At 34.6% G+C, this 15,804-nt stretch overlaps 2 protein-coding genes across 4 annotated transcripts; one reads left to right on the forward strand and one right to left on the reverse strand.

Moving 5' to 3' along the window:
• The first annotated feature begins 1,628 nt into the window (after positions 1-1,628).
• On the forward strand, positions 1,629-9,766 carry LOC114190349 (Tetratricopeptide repeat (TPR)-like superfamily protein). The gene is made up of 14 exons (XM_028079197.2): positions 1,629-2,125; positions 2,445-2,567; positions 2,733-2,802; positions 3,598-3,711; positions 6,495-6,578; positions 6,769-6,819; positions 6,986-7,015; positions 7,615-7,677; positions 7,797-7,862; positions 7,981-8,109; positions 8,219-8,254; positions 8,589-8,708; positions 8,826-9,014; positions 9,482-9,766. Exons 1-14 carry the CDS (start codon positions 1,773-1,775, stop codon positions 9,590-9,592), a joined length of 1,539 nt encoding a protein of 512 aa, XP_027934998.2. The 5' UTR covers positions 1,629-1,772; the 3' UTR covers positions 9,593-9,766.
• A 251-nt stretch (positions 9,767-10,017) lies between these two features.
• Positions 10,018-14,556, reverse strand: LOC114190348 (metal-nicotianamine transporter YSL1-like). Of its 3 annotated transcripts, none has more exons than XM_028079195.2 (8): positions 14,404-14,556; positions 13,190-13,284; positions 12,661-13,044; positions 12,370-12,542; positions 12,053-12,147; positions 11,745-11,879; positions 11,340-11,644; positions 10,018-11,141 (listed from the first exon to the last, which is right to left on the reverse strand). In XM_028079195.2, the coding sequence occupies exons 3-8, from the start codon at positions 13,007-13,009 to the stop codon at positions 10,213-10,215; spliced, it is 1,986 nt and encodes a 661-aa protein (XP_027934996.1). In that variant the 5' UTR covers positions 13,010-13,044; positions 13,190-13,284; positions 14,404-14,556; the 3' UTR covers positions 10,018-10,212. The 3 variants fall into 3 exon arrangements, with proteins under 3 accessions (XP_027934996.1, XP_085531614.1, XP_027934997.1); XM_085675488.1 differs by having other exon boundaries at positions 12,661-13,039; positions 14,404-14,555; XM_028079196.2 differs by lacking the exons at positions 13,190-13,284; positions 14,404-14,556 and having other exon boundaries at positions 12,661-13,121.
• Between the last annotated feature and the right edge of the window lie 1,248 nt (positions 14,557-15,804).

Here is a 15,804-nt window from a genome sequence, read left to right on the forward strand (position 1 = left end):
CAAAGGAAATTTGTGGCTTTACATAAAACACAATAATATGATGTAAGAAAGTTCAAATTTGTAATTTATGTTATTATTGAGGGAATCTTTGAAATGTTTTGAAAAATCTTAAGTTGATATTTGATATTAGATGTTTTTGAACTATGTTAAGTTTTGACGAGTAAAATACACACAACTCTTAAGTTTTTGGATTGATCATTAAGCTATCATAATTAAAATGTTGTTGAGTTGAGTTGATTTAACAATTTCATTTTATATATATTATAAATATCAGGAGGTTTACTGGTGATGTTAATCTAAATTGAGTTTGATTATTGAATGAATTGTTGAACTATATTGATTATTATAATAATTGATTTCAGATATATTATTGAACTTTACTTTCTTCATTTATATGGTTTGGGTGTTAGAAAAGTAATGGAACTAAATACAAGTTTACTTTGAGTAAAAAAATAGATTTTTTTTATTAGTTTGTAAAATTTTATTAGTTTTTTTTATTCAAATAGATTTCTTGTTTCTTATACTTTTAATAACCATCAAGCAGCATGTAAGTGACTTAAACATTATTGAAGTTGTGATATAAAGTGTCATGTTGATTGTTCGAATGACTTTTCCTTCTAAAAGAATGTATATTTTGTGTGATGGGTTTAATTTAAGGTGTGAATTACGTGACTTCATTGAAAGAATAGAGGATATATAAAATGGTAATCCAACATTGGTTATTAAAAATAAAGTTTATAAATGATTGAGATTTAAAAAAAAATGATTGAGTTTTTTTTTTGTTAATTTAATCTCAATTTATTCTTAAATTAGTTTATATAAAATTAAAAAAGATGTTTATATGTAAACAAATAGTATAAACAAATGATTTTTAATGGTTAAATTAGGAAAATAAAATTTATGTCGTGCATTTAAATTTAGAAATATTTACCCTTCATATTCTTTTTTTTTTAAGTTTAATTTCATATGCCAAATTTTCATTTAACAAAACTTATATGAATTTGATATAGGAAAATGATTTACTTAGGCTTTGAATATTTATTTAACACAATCAATTGTAATATTTTCTTTTAATAATATTTAATCTCTCCCATTAATATCTTTTTGAAGTCTCAAATGTTCCACCGCTGTTTAAAACTTATGTAAATTGAATCGAATAGGTTAAACTGTTATCTTCCCTCAAATTCTCCCCCATACAACATTATATTATCCTCACCTAGTAACCAATATTAAAAAGCGATTAAGGTTTAAATGCACCTGTTCAAGAGTCTAATTGATTAGTTAATGCTTTTAGGACGTCACATTAGTGATTTTTTCTTTACAAACATGTATTGTTTTACTAAAAAATCATGTAAAAATATATTGGAAACAACAAATAACACAATTTTGACATATTTCAAAAAAAATAAAAAATTACTTTACACTCTTTAACTAATGCAATGAGAATCTAAATTTAAATCTCACTATTACCATCATTATCTATACTATTAATAAACTTTAAGTTCAAACCTTATTAATCAATCATTTACACTAATTACTTTAAACACGGATACAATTAAATAAATTACTTTTTTTTTTACATATTTTTATTTTAGTTCTTCTTTGTTTTCATATACCAGTGATAAAGAAAGGCAAAAGAGAATTATACCAAGTATACGCTGTCTCCTCCCTTCAGTCTTCCAGTCTCCATTTCTCGACTCGGATCGGAGCAAAACTCTTTTTTCTCCTCAATCTTCCATTTCACTCTCTCTCTAAAACCCTAACATTGCGAAATGCCCGAACCGGAGTCGCGAAACCGTCACGGACCAGAAGCACAATTGGTACCGGAATCGGGATCGGCACCCGGACCTGTACCAAATCCGCAGCCCAAAACAGAAACTGTGCGGACCGAACAAGTGCATGCACAATTGGGGCTGAAATCGGAATCAAAAGCTGATCCGGCGGTAAAAGACGCAGATCTCAGGAGAACGACGACGGTCCGTTCCAATGAGGCGAACGCCAATCCTTCTCCCACTCCGCAGCTCCGGAAAGACGAAGGAAGCCGAACGTTCACCATGAGAGAATTACTGAATGGATTGAAAAACGATTCCGAACCGGAGAAAGAAGATGCTAACTCACCTTACAGGTTACTGCTCTTTTGCCTCATTGGATTAGGAAACGTACACGTGAAATGAGTGAAATGACAATACGCCTCTTACTTCTTGATGCAATCTTTATCTTAGTTACGGAATGGTAAAACACAGAAATTGTATCATGTATCGTAGATCGTTGGCGTGTAAAATAAAAGCAATGGTTCTAATGTTAGCTTCTATTAGCGAATTTCTTTTTGTTCAGCTATGGTAAATCAAAGTGATATAGATTTGAGGGTGTGGCTTCTGGGGTGGTTTGTCTTCTTTTTGTGCATACTTGAACTGCAGCTTACTGTAGTGTTTAAAAAATTTCAGTCCAGAACGACAGCAACAGCACGCAGAGCAGAACACCGCTGCTATGGAGTTGATAAATAGCGTTGTAGGTGTTGATGATGAAGGCCGGTCCCGACAGAGGATTCTTACATTTGCTGCCAGGAGGTAACATGGCTGCTTCTATTTGCTACTAGGAATTACCCACGCCAAACACTTGGTGCAAAACTGCAATCTGCTTTGTAATCTTTTGCCAATAGTAGGTGCTCCTTGGTAGGGGCTGCAATTGTTCATATTTATTCAAACTTATGACTTCTTAATTGGATTTTCTAGGTATGCTACTGCAATTGAGAGGAACCCTGAAGATTATGATGCATTGTACAATTGGGCATTAGTACTACAGGTCCGATGTTAGTCGAGTCACTGGCTTTTCATGTTATTTTTGTATATTTTTTGCTTATTGGCCTTTTTTTTTTCCCTTCTGTTTTTGTTTAAAATACTTGGGTTGTACAATTTCAATTTGTTGACCTGTATAAGTTATTCTGGCATGATATTCCATTAGTATGATGGAATTTTAATGGCTACTTATATTTTGCATTATTGTAACTGGAATAAATATTTTTCATTTTCTGATGAAATGGAATTGCAACATTATTTTAGCAAATGAAATTCCTTGGACATCCACTGCAAACAAAGTTCTATTGGCTTATCTTAAACTTAAGAGTAAGCACCATGAATTATGTATTTATTATTCTTTATTATTTGGAACAATCTAGTTTTTAGGCCAGAATTACAGAACAAGATATAGGCAATGCAGGGTCTCCCCACAAAAGAAGTTTCCTCCTGCATTCAGCAATTAGTACGAAAACTACCCAATAACCAGCCTTAATCTCTGTACATAATATGCATCACATCACACACTAACTGTGCTTCATTGAATTGACCTTTCTATATATGACTAATTAACTAAATAAAAACTGAAATAATGCACAAAAGCAGTACTTTGGATCCATAGCTATTACCTAGGGACAATTTCTATGCAAACACGAATAATGCATGCTTACTAAATTTCAGTTTCCTTCTTATCCTTTCTTACATAAACTGTCCAAGTTCTATTTCTACTGGTTTGAATTGTAGTTATGCTATACTTGGTCCAAACTTTACATAAGCTGTCTATTGAATCCTTTCTGGTGTGCAGGAAAGTGCAGATAATGTTAGTCCAGATTCCACTTCACCCTCCAAAGATGCTTTGCTGGAGGAGGCTTGTAAGAAGTATGATGAGGCAACTCTCCTTTGTCCCACACTACATGATGTATGTAATATTGTCCTTCTTTGTAATGTTTTAGATGAATCGCTAGCAAAATTTTGGCTAGGATCTGGATACAAGTGTAGGTCAGTTGAACACTAGAAATACTTGGGCATGGCAAAAGAAAATCGCCTTAGCGAGTCCAAACCTCAAATCAGACTTCGTATGCAAATGCTAATAAATACCACTTAAAAACCTTTGAAATGGGCATACACACGCATATGTGGAAATTGTAAATGTTATTGTGTATATTATTATTTTTTTTATTATTTTATTCTTTTCTCATTATTCATTTATATAAAACACAGACTCATAATATTTAATAGAGACAAACAAGGAAAATAACTCTGATGTTGTTTAGAAGTTATAAAATGCCTTATAAAAGGACAATATGAGTTTCTTATAAAATGTGCCTCATATTAAAGACCAGAAGGTGCAATAGAAACATATAACCACCACATAAGCAATTTAGTTTTGTGAACATTTGTTTATTATGTATAAGACTGATGAAACATTCTCTCTCATTCCTGGTTCAGGTATTCAACATATAAACTTATTTACTTTACACATTTTTTAAATATGCAACCAATTGCTCTAACTAATAGTTAATAAACATATTGACTATGCTCTAACTAACTAATGTATTGACGAATTATATAATGTAGTGAGTCAGTGATTGATACCCAGTAGTTAGTTAGTTACATTGTTGAGTTAGTTAGGTTTGTGTGTTACAATAGGTTAAAGCAGATATGCTGTCTATAAATAAGAGGGGAGGTTGAGAGAGGGATCATATTGTCATTTGTGAGAGTAAATTAGGCTCATATGGTGATGTAGGAAGGTACAGATACCCAAATGCAGTGTGTGTGTCCTATTCTATAGACTGGGGATTTCTTCCCTATTTTTTGTAATAAAGATGCTAGGTTTCTTTAACCATAGAACTACCAGAGTTCTGATCTTGGAGCTATGGGTAGTGTATATGGGAGGACCTAGGGACTCTACAAGTTTGGCAAGAATGAAGAAACAGTTTTTTGATGTTTTTGAAGAAATAACGATAGAGAATAGCAAGTTTTAGGCTTTCAGTCTCAAGGAAGAATGACAATTGTTGGTGCAAAAATAAGATGAGAAGGTAAAAGACTTTGGAAGGAAGAAAACAGAGGGGATGTTGAAGTCTTGAAAGATGGAGGTGAAATCTTAGGAGCAATAAAATAGAGGGGAAGAGCAAGTCTTGAAGGATAGAGCAGTCACTGAGATGGTGGAAGCAGAAACAAAGATGAAATCAGAACTGATCTCATTGGAGGATGGGAAGCAAAGGAATCAAGGACTGATTCATGTAAATGAAGAAACAATAGAATTTAGAAAGTGCAAAAGATAGGAAACAACATCGTAATGAGGCAGAATTTGAAAAATTGAAGGTGAAGATGCAGAGATTGGTTTAAGGTAAATCAAATTTCACCAGTGAGTCACAAGCTCCAAAAGGTGAAGAGTTTTCAGGTCACCGGAGAAAGAGATAGTTGGGAACATGAAGGGTTGACCATAATGGGTGAATATGTGAAGTACCGGTCTGCCATGCCTACAGGTGTTTGTATCTCAGGCTGTACAGTCAAGGAATTGCTACAAATGCCACCAGCTTTGTGTTCTTGCATGGATTTAGATGGGTCACTGTCAAAGATGGAGGTGTGTCTCTCATGTGTTTGGTTTTCTTCTCAGTTTGATTGGGATGCTTGTAAGGTGGTTGATGTTGCTCTATTAATGAGACAACAGTGGAGAAAGGCACTGCCTGTCAATTCCAAAGAAACACAGTTCGTATGACAACAAATAGTGCAGAAACAAAGTATAACGTATTATCCCAGCCATCATCATCAAAACCACTGGATCATGTTTTTACGATGAGGAGGACAATGACAATGAAGGAAGAGTGACTGACACAGCAGGAGAAATAAAATTCTGAGTTTAAAGGGCCAAACCCAATCCACTAAGGACAGAGAGTACCAAGGAAAAAGTTGTCATGCAATTCACAGGGGAGAATCTCTGTTTCATGACTAATAATGAAGAAGAAAATAGACCACTAGAGAGGACTACAGGAGCACTCATATTTTTGGTTTGATGCAGAAGTTTAAGTTCATTTTGGGCTGCCTGCAGTGGTCTGGTTGGGTTGGTCACAGTGCTTTAAAATTAAACAACTGGAAAACTGGTATATGTGTTAGTTGATACTTAGTAAGTCCATTGGTTAGGTTACTGAGCTGAAATAGTTTGAACAAGGCATGTTGTTTATAAATAAGAGGGGTGGTTGAGAGACGGATCATCTTTTCATTTGTGAGAGGAAATTAAGTCCTTTTAGCATTGAGTGTTTCAGACCCTCAAAATTCTGTGGCATGTCTTCGGAACTTCTAGATCTTTTATCAGTATCACCCTTGTTAATTAAAGAAATTTGTTGTTCATATGTAACACTTTTGGAATTTCCTGGTCATGTAATCCCACACTTCCATTGTATTAGTATTAGTATGAGCTACATTTTACATAACTAGGCATGCTTCACCAAATATCAGTATTCATACCTGATGGGAGTAGTAACCTGTGCTATCTCACCCGCCCTGCAGTATTGGTAGTCCATCTATCTGTAGGAAAATGCTGTCCATATTTTGATGATACACAATTAGTACCTTTGTCAAAAGTCTATTTATATAATAGGAAAGCTCAAAATTGTTCCTATTTGCCTAAGTATGTCTGTGTTTTTGGACAAAAGTCCAAGCCCTTACTTTTCATTTTCCTCTACATTTGATTGTATTCAGGCTTTCTACAATTGGGCTATAGCAATTTCTGATCGGGCAAAGATGCGTGGCCGCACAAAGGAAGCTGAAGAGCTGTGGAAGCAGGTCAGTAAAAATAAATGCTTCCTTTTATAAATGATTTTCATGCACATTTTGGATGGTTCTTGGCAAAGAACTGAATTTCATACTGAACTTGAATGGAAGAACTATTCACATTTTGGTTATAGCTGTCAAGGTTTGGTTGATAGAGAGAGGACTATCATAACATATCTAATTTTTTTAATATTTTCCCCAGGCAACAAAGAACTATGAAAAAGCGGTTCAACTTAACTGGAACAGTCCCCAGGTCCTTCTCAATTAAAGTTTTTCTTACAATTTCTTATAATTTCTTTGAAACAGCCTTTCTTGTTTCCTTTGTTATATTTGCTTTATTCTGTACACTTTCTGTTCCTACACTTTCGATTTTCTTCACAATTATCCCTTGTTACTAACTTTCACGGAATCTATTTCAGGCACTCAATAATTGGGGACTTGCTCTTCAGGTATATTTAATTTTCCTGTGTACCAGCATTTCACTACGTACAAACGGCAATTAAAAATAATAGTGTATTTGCAATGTTTCATGCTTCTAGCTGCATGTTTGTGTCTCCCCTATTGACATGTATGTATCTTGCAAGTAATTAAAATAGAATTTTAGGAGAAGCTACATAAATGCTTTTTAAAACCACATTTTCATTTCTCTCGAGACTTGGATCTTTTCACTTCATCTGAAACTTTCTTTATACCAAATGCACTTTGGTTCTGGTGAATAAATCTCATGAAATGTGCAGTCATAGATATCTTTTCAAGTATTATAATTAATCACCTAAACTTAAAAGTGGTATAGTAGCTCTTCAGGCTCATTCAATGCTGTAATTAAGCATCCATGGGCACAGTTCAATCGTTAATCTGTGTCAGAATGTTTTTCTTTTAATCATAGCCAACTCTCTTCTCTTTTTCAGAATATATTTCCCTATGCCCTGAGAGTTATTTTGCAAAAAATGTACTTAATAAAATTATAAAATTCATAATTTTCTTTATTGGAAATTCTCAGTTAATTTGTTTGTATTGTCTTTGCTTCAAAAATTGATTTCCAATTTAGGAACTCAGTGCCATTGTTCCAGCCCGAGAAAAGCAAAAGATTGTGAGAACTGCAATCAGCAAGGTAACATTTTTTGGAGGGAATTAGATGGAAGTGACAAACAATTTTTTACATCAGCCATGTCCTCTGAATATAGCACATTTACTCTTCCACTTTTGACTTTTCCATATTCTTTGATGCAGTTTCGTGCAGCCATACAATTGCAATTTGATTTCCATCGGGCAATTTACAATCTTGGAACTGTTCTGGTCATATTGCTTCTTCATTTTACACATATTTAATGGCATATTATACTTTGGTGTTTTGTATTGACATGTATGTAATAGTATTAAGAGTTAATATTTGACTAGCTTAATGCCTTCACAGTATGGATTAGCAGAGGACACTTTAAGAACTGGGGGATCAGTGAATGCTCAAGAAGTTTCACCAAATGAATTGTACAGCCAGTCTGCAATATATATTGCTGCTGCTCATGCACTGAAACCAAATTATTCAGTAAGAAGCCACTATTTATCCTTGGATCCTGTTAATTTTTTTTCTCCTATTTTAATCATGCAATCTGCTTATGTATTGTTTTTACTCATTATTTTGGTGTATCTAACAGGTTTATAGTAGTGCTTTGCGGTTGGTGCGCTCTATGGTGAGTACAATTTATCCTTAATCATCTGGATGAACATTGCAATATGCTACATAATTTATCATTTAAACGACTTAAAAAATATTGCTCTTTCTAGCTTTCTGAATTTTGTTTCAACTAAGAAACCATGTGGTTTATTGGATTATTGGTTCACATGTCTCATCTCCTCAAGTAGTACTTGAAGTGAGACAACTTATATTATTTTCTTTAGAAGTTAACTTATCCTCCTTGGATTGATATATACCATCCGTTATTATTGTTTCATTACTTAATGTCAGTGTTAGTTGATGGAACCATTCATTTAAATACTAACTTTGACAGAACTCATTTTCCACAGCTACCATTACCACACCTTAAAGTTGGATATTTAACTGCACCTCCTGTGGGGTCAATGATTGCACCCCATAATGACTGGAAACGGTCAGAGTTCCTTTTGGATCATGAAAAGCTTCAGCAGGTAAGATGCGGCTGACAAATTGAATTTTTTTAGTTAGTTTAAAAATTATTCATACCTTATAGGTTCTAGTCTTACAACTGCTAATTTTGATTAAATAATTTGTATTCCTTCATTCAGGTACCTAGAGGAGATCATAAACAAGTACCTCAAAGCCTCTCAGGCAGATCAGTAGATGCAGTGAACGGGGATAAGAAGACTATCAAAGTAGATATAGCAGATATAATTTCTGTATCAGCATGTGCTGATCTGACCTTACCACCTGGTGCAGGGCTCTGCATAGATACAAGTCATGGATCGTTTTACTTGGTAAGCAACAGTTTGTTGATCTTAGTTTGTCCATATCGCACTGATTAATTGCTCGTTTCCTCTGGGGTTATCAAGTATTATTTAATCAATTGCACTAAATGATTGAAGACAACATTTAGTTATGACACAGGCATTTGAGTGACAAAGCCAATGACCTCTTTCATAATGAAGTAGTCACTAGGGGGGGCATAACCTCCATGCATCGAATAGTTTTTCCGTGCATTTGCAGAGAAAGGCAAAGTCCATTCATGTGTTTTTGTGTTTCCCAAGTAACCTATCCACCACTGATCTCCATTGTTCTTTAAAAATGGATATCCTAAATCCAAATTTAATTAATTATACAAGGGTTGATTTCATATTTGAGATGAAATCTTTGAAATGTGATTTCATTTCAATCTGAAAACACGAGCATCTCTTTAGATTTTGAAAATGCAGCTCTAATCTTCATTTTTACTTGCATTATCAAGGTTGCTGACTCTTGGGAATCATTGGATGGCTGGCTGGATGCACTTCGTCTAGTTTACACAATTTATGTGCGAGGCAAAAGTGATGTTCTGGCTGGTATAATAACAGGATGAATACAAGTTTTAAGTGTACCATCAATTTAATATTCCAATTTAGCAAGAACTAATTCCCGCGTTTTGCACTTCTCGCGAACTTGTGTATAATATTGAGTTATGTATGAAATAATTTCAATACAATTGAAAAATCTTGGTTTACTCGTTAACGAGATTGTTTCTAACTTTTACAAATATACATTTCACAAGAGTTGCAGAGTTTTAGGAACTGAAATATGAATTAATGTTGTTTACACTCTCATTTCTATGAATTTCTATTCCGGTTCAAGCCTTATTTTCGTTGTTTGATCCTCCGCGCCATTTTACACTTCGTTGGTTATACATTCTTTAGTCCATTTCCTGGCAAGGCTGAAAAACCATGTATTACTCAAGACTACATGGATTTCTTTACTTTTTTTGCTGGGATGGGATGTACCTGCAAGAGCTGCGCTCAAAAAACAGACCTTATTTTTGTCAGAAAATTTGGATGTTACAAACTGTATGCGGTTACACTAACACTCTTCTGCAATGCATATGGAGGATGTGAATCCAGAGTGCACACGTGTTCACCAAAAAAGAAGGGTACGGTAGCTAATTCCTATAGCATTTAATTAACAGCTTGTCCTGTTGTGGGTCAAACTTTAGGAGGGAACAAATTTCATGCAGATGGGAGGATGGATTCTTGCAAGAGCTAGAATAGCAGCAGGTAAAGTCCACAGTCCTTCCCCACAAATGAGTCCAGAAGCAGCTGCTGGAACCATGGACTCTGCCTTCACGGAGTCCAGCTTGTGCCACGCAAACACAACCACGCTACCTATGAACATGTCGATAGCGAAGTATGCTCCAACCAGAAATGGTACGGCCATGACCATTGGTAATGGCATCCATTTACCAATCTTTTTTGGTGAAAAGTCTCTGATCATGTTTGCTCCAATGGCAAAAGCGAAGAACCCAAAGCAAAGCTGCAAGCAATGCTGGGGCAATGCTGAGAAACCTTGGACACCAATGATTGCCATGTTTCTGTAAATTAAAGCATACGGAGCTTTGAATTCTCCTTGCGGATTTCCCACATCGAATGCCTTGTAGTATAGGAAGAAGCTGAGAGGAGCCGCCACACACCCCATTGCAATGCCGATTACTTGGCATACGAACATGGCTCTGGGTGAGGTACGTGTGTAATGAGCAGTTTTGAAATCTTGCATCAGAATACAGGACACTGAGACCACGGATTTAACCAGACCGCAACCTACTAGTCCAGCCACCACACCATTTTCTTTTCCAGTGAGTGCTGCCAACGTAAAGAGTGCAACTTTCCCATAATTATATGCCATGTTTATGTCCGTCAGACCTGCTCCAAAAGCATTGCAGAATGCCAGAGAAGGAGCGAATATGTAAGCAACCACAACATAGTACCATTTCAGCTGAGGAAACATGCGAGGCAAAATAATTATGGAAATGATTGTTAAAACGACGTATCCAACTATTCCAATCCGCATGGGAATGCTCTCCGTCAGAAATGTCTCAGCTTCTTTAATGTCTTCACTGGGTTTCTCCTTTCTATCAGCAGTCACTGTTGCAGTAAGAATACAACCTCCTCAACATTACATATAATATATATTATTATTACTGTTATCATCATCATAATTGAAAAATAACAGAGAAGTCACTGTTGCAGTAAGAATATGATCTCATCATTAGATATAATAATCTTCATCATCATAATTGGAAAATAAATAAAACACAAGTGTGTGAATTTGACGGATCTTACCATTTTTATTGTTCTTGTTCTTTATTCTCTCATGGACGTTTAGGACTGTGCAAATTAGAATCTTGGTGAAGTTGTATATGCCATCACCGAGGATTAGTGCGATTGATAGAAAAACCTTGTAACCATATAAACCCTTCATGTTACTTTCTTCTAAATTGTCCGGGAACCAGTCTCCTCTTCGTCTATCAGTGAGTGGATATATGAGTCCATAGGAGATCACAGCTCCAAGGAGCAAAGACACGTTCACAAGGTGAGAGCAAATCATTCCTGCTCCAACAAAAGTCATACTAAAATCGAAATAGAATCTGCAAATTAAATCCAGAGTGTGATCAGAAACATATGGGATGTAACATTTCATTTAGAAGTTTAGAAGCACTTAGCATACTAAAAACTAAAAACTCATACGTTTGCTTCCAAGCTTGTAATCCAAAGGTGGGGAACTGTTCGAATCCACAGTCCTCTATCCCTGAGAAGAACCACTTGAATAAACCCCATAAGAAACTGATAGAAAAATACTTTGTGAAACACCGTACTTGCTTCCTGCAATATTTTATGAAGATTGTTAGTTATTAACAGGAAGCTTTTCTTCTTTTCCGTATAGTGTATTATCAACCGGAAAAGAAAAGTTGTAAAAAAAATATTTGAACAGTAGAACTTATATATGCAAATAGCAACAAATGAAAGCTTATGAATAGTAGAGAAGTGTAGGATACTTGGCCATTTTGTCTCCCTGAGTATGAAAACCATTGATGAGAACAGCTGTGGCCAAACCACTGGGATAAGTCAAGTTGAGGTCAACTATCATGATCTGCAGCAGAAAGAAGTATTGTAAGAAGTATTTTCTTACTCAAGTGAGAGCATTCATTACACATGCAACTTACTCAACTTCATCACTGTCCCCAAGTCAACCAACAAGTATATCACAAAAACAAAAACATAGTCTGATTTGTTGATGAGTGTTTGTGAAAAGTTTTAAATACATGCATCCAATCATATGTAAATCACATAAAGGAAGATATAGAAGTAATACCTTTCTGAGTGGAATCAAGACAAAGAGACCTACAAAACACACCACAAAAAGGAAGGCAGTCATCCAACCAAATCCAGGTTCTTTGATAGCGTTTGGACTGTTACCCTCGTTTCCTACTCCAGACAACTCATAAGTCTTTCTGTTTAATCCCAACAGATAAGAAGCAAATCCTCCTGTCAATATATACAAAGATCAAACTTCAAGCAAAAGTACAGAGAGAGTGTAAATTCAGCAAGAAATATTTATGAAGAGGACACATATTTTCAGAAAGATAGAAGAGAAAACTCTAACCTCCAACAGCAATGCTATAACATGCAACTGCACAAGTCTGTATGATAGTGTTTTCCTGGCGGCTGAAGGGTTTGGCTACAATACCAGCCTTGCTCAAAACCTTGGTCCAGGTTCGGACAAACACAAAGGCAAGGAGTGCAGCAGAAACATTCAGGTTAGGAACCATGCCAGTTGTGAGGTTGAGTTTCATGACTATTATGCTATATATGATTCCAATCATCATGCTCACAAACACTCCTCTCAGGGTTATCTGTTCTCTCCATGGCTGAGACTGAACTTCAGCTGCAGCTACCTGATCCTCCAAGTCTTCATCTCTTTCAACTATCTCTAGTTTCTTCTCTTCTTCCATCTTCTCTAACTGTAGTAACAGTTGTGTCACCTGACCTATGTAACACAAACTTTGAACATCAGACAAGCATACCAAAACTGATAATGCCTGGTTGGTATTAATACTATGTTTATTAGTTGTGATGTATGGGCAGAGATATTGAAAAGTGGAATTATAATATACTGTTAACATCTTCCTTACCTTAGTTTAATTGTTCTTTCTCCTTTGCCTTTTCCTCACCAATTGGATGGACATGAAAGATATTAAGATGCTTTCTTTTCCCAAAGGCACAGCTACTGTATGGATTGATGTGGGGTACATATATAGAAGAAGTGTTAACAACTAATGACTGGAATGCGACAAACGGTAACATTATCAGAGTATTAATAAAGACTATTATTCTCTTAGTAAATATGTTCAATCTCCCAGGTAAGAAAGTGGAAAAAAAAATTATAGTAATTTATCTCAGTGTTAAATGTTGGTATTTATTGAATTTTGTGTTTATATATTTGCTTGGAACCTTTTTTGCTGTGATATCTAAATTTAACTTTCACACATTAAGCTTGTTGACCCACGGATGCTGTGGTTGGCATCTGGTGTCTAAAATATCATCCATAAATATCGGATTTAAAAGACTACAAAAATACTATTCATTCAACCGAAAATCAACATTGTGTCCACCAATCATACAGCAGATAACAAATTCGCTTCACTACAATTTGTTCATACAATAATTCCATATCGTACCTTGTGTTCCTGTTAATTTTTTTGTTCCTTTATGAGCAAAGTTTTTGTATCAAAACAGATTTTTTTTCTGATACAAACAATTATTACTTCAATTGAATAAGAAGCATTCACAATGCATACAAAACAAGATTTTGTGTCTAAAATAAGGAGGCAATGTGTTAAACACTCCTTGATCTCAAATAAGAGTTGTTAAAAGGAAGTATTATCTATTTAACAATCTAGCTCATTTGTGTTGAACTCCAACAAAAAAATGTATATATATATATATATATATATATATATATATATATATATATATGAGAAATGTACACCCATAAAAAAATATCATGTTATTATAATGGCTTATATCAATTGTTACATCATTAATTACTTGTTAAAAATAATTTCTAATAGAATCATCTTGAATTATATAAATTTGATTGTGTCAACATTAATAACAATAAAAATAATAGTAATAATATTAAAAAATATAAAATATACGTTACATCAACTTTGATGTATACTAATAAAGTACTAAATAGTTTTAAACTGATATAAAATTTGATAAATACAATCAATTAAAAAGCAAACCTTGAATAATCTAAATAAAAGCTGAAATAAAAATAAAAAATGACCAAATAATAAAAAATCGCAGTATTTTCTTAATCAAGGAGGATTATACTCTTTACCTGTTTTTCTTTTGTAGGGTGTTGTTCCATAATTTGAATACAAAGTGATACAAAGTTGACGGTTTTTGTTCTTCAAGAAGAACCCATAATCTATACTACTCTTAAATTCTCGAGGAAAAACAGTTTTGACTACAGAAAATTTACTTTTCACAGATTCGTCACAACAACGGCAAATATATAGCATTTCGAAAAATGACAAGGCCCAACCACATATATATGCGTTCAGAATCAGAATATATATTATATATATATACAAACACATAACAGGCACACCCACAAATGTAATGAATTGGATGCATTTGCCATGGCAACAGTGAAGGTGGAATCGCCAAAAGTTTCTTCTTTTTTTGTTTTCTCTTAGTTTGGTTTGACTAGTTAACGTTACTATTGACCCACCCTTTTCCATGTTTACCCTCGCATGAGGTTCTGATAACATTTGTAGCTAGTGGCAAAGATTCTCTTCCCATAAGGAGAGACTAAGGTGAGCCATTGAAACACTACATTGATTGCATCCCTTAGTGGATGGGTTGGCCTGTCATATATCAGCATCCAGTTTGAAAATGATAGAATTCTGATAAACTTGGATCAATACCCTTTTTTCTTTTTTTCTTCTCTTTTCCTAATAATATAACTAATATTAATAATATAAGCTATTTTGGAGCAATTAAAAGATGTGGGTAATCAAAAGTTTATATCTTTCAAATCAAATCTGGTCTCAAACTTTATCTGTCATGTGTGCTGCTGATTTCAGCTCATAGGATAATAATTGAAGTGTGATGAATTGGGTGATGAAAATATGGCAGAACTTTCTGCGAAATGGTGCTGATGATGATGATTTTGTTGCATCATTAGAACCGTTGAATATGAGCACTTGGTTTGTTTGGAAGATGCTACACTCACACATCACACATCACATCGTGCACAAATTCTGTGTGTGAATGTAATTGTTCATATGCAGAGAGAAAGGGTAAGTTAGATAATTTGAAAGTGAAAGTGTTTCTGCATCAATGCATATTATCATGTGTGAGTGGCTATGGCTATAGGTGGCATCTATTTGAACAGAAAAGAAAGGTGAAGGTTTTTTCTTGTGTTTTTGATCACCATCACCACTAGTTCTATAGTGGATACTTGAATTTGAATCTAGTGGCTCATGGGAAGATCAAATGAGACACGACACTGACACGTAACACAACATTCTACCTTAGTTGGTGTCTGGAGTGTGGTCGCCATGTGCCTGATTCGTACGCTTTTGCCAAAACCTGATTTCCACGCTGATTTTCTGTCTTTTTGAAACCCTACAAAATCCAACTGCATTCATTACAATTAGATTATTAACATTGTTGGGTGTCGTAATAATAGCACTGTTAAGAACAAGAACAAGAATAAGATTAATTGCTTAAC

The sequence above is a fragment of the Vigna unguiculata genome, chromosome 7 (genome assembly GCF_037176805.1).
Source record: "Vigna unguiculata cultivar grain cowpea cultivar isolate G323 ecotype 2 chromosome 7, ASM3717680v1, whole genome shotgun sequence".
Taxonomy (NCBI): Eukaryota; Viridiplantae; Streptophyta; class Magnoliopsida; order Fabales; family Fabaceae; genus Vigna; species Vigna unguiculata.

What these genes read in the sequence shown, in the direction of transcription:
- LOC114190348 (XM_028079195.2), bottom strand. Translation starts at nt 13,009, where the DNA reads ATGGAAGAAGAGAAGAAACTAGAGATAGTTGAAAGAGATGAAGACTTG. An exon ending in TTATAGCATTGCTGTTGGAG is followed by an intron (nt 12,543 to 12,660) that starts GTTAGAGTTTTC and finishes ATATATTGACAG; the next exon opens with GAGGATTTGCTTCTTATCTG. An exon ending in TCTTGATTCCACTCAGAAAG is followed by an intron (nt 12,148 to 12,369) that starts GTATTACTTCTA and finishes TTTCTGCTGCAG; the next exon opens with ATCATGATAGTTGACCTCAA.
- LOC114190349 (XM_028079197.2), top strand. Translation starts at nt 1,773, where the DNA reads ATGCCCGAACCGGAGTCGCGAAACCGTCACGGACCAGAAGCACAATTG. An exon ending in ATTGGGGACTTGCTCTTCAG is followed by an intron (nt 7,016 to 7,614) that starts GTATATTTAATT and finishes TTTCCAATTTAG; the next exon opens with GAACTCAGTGCCATTGTTCC. An exon ending in TGAGAACTGCAATCAGCAAG is followed by an intron (nt 7,678 to 7,796) that starts GTAACATTTTTT and finishes TCTTTGATGCAG; the next exon opens with TTTCGTGCAGCCATACAATT.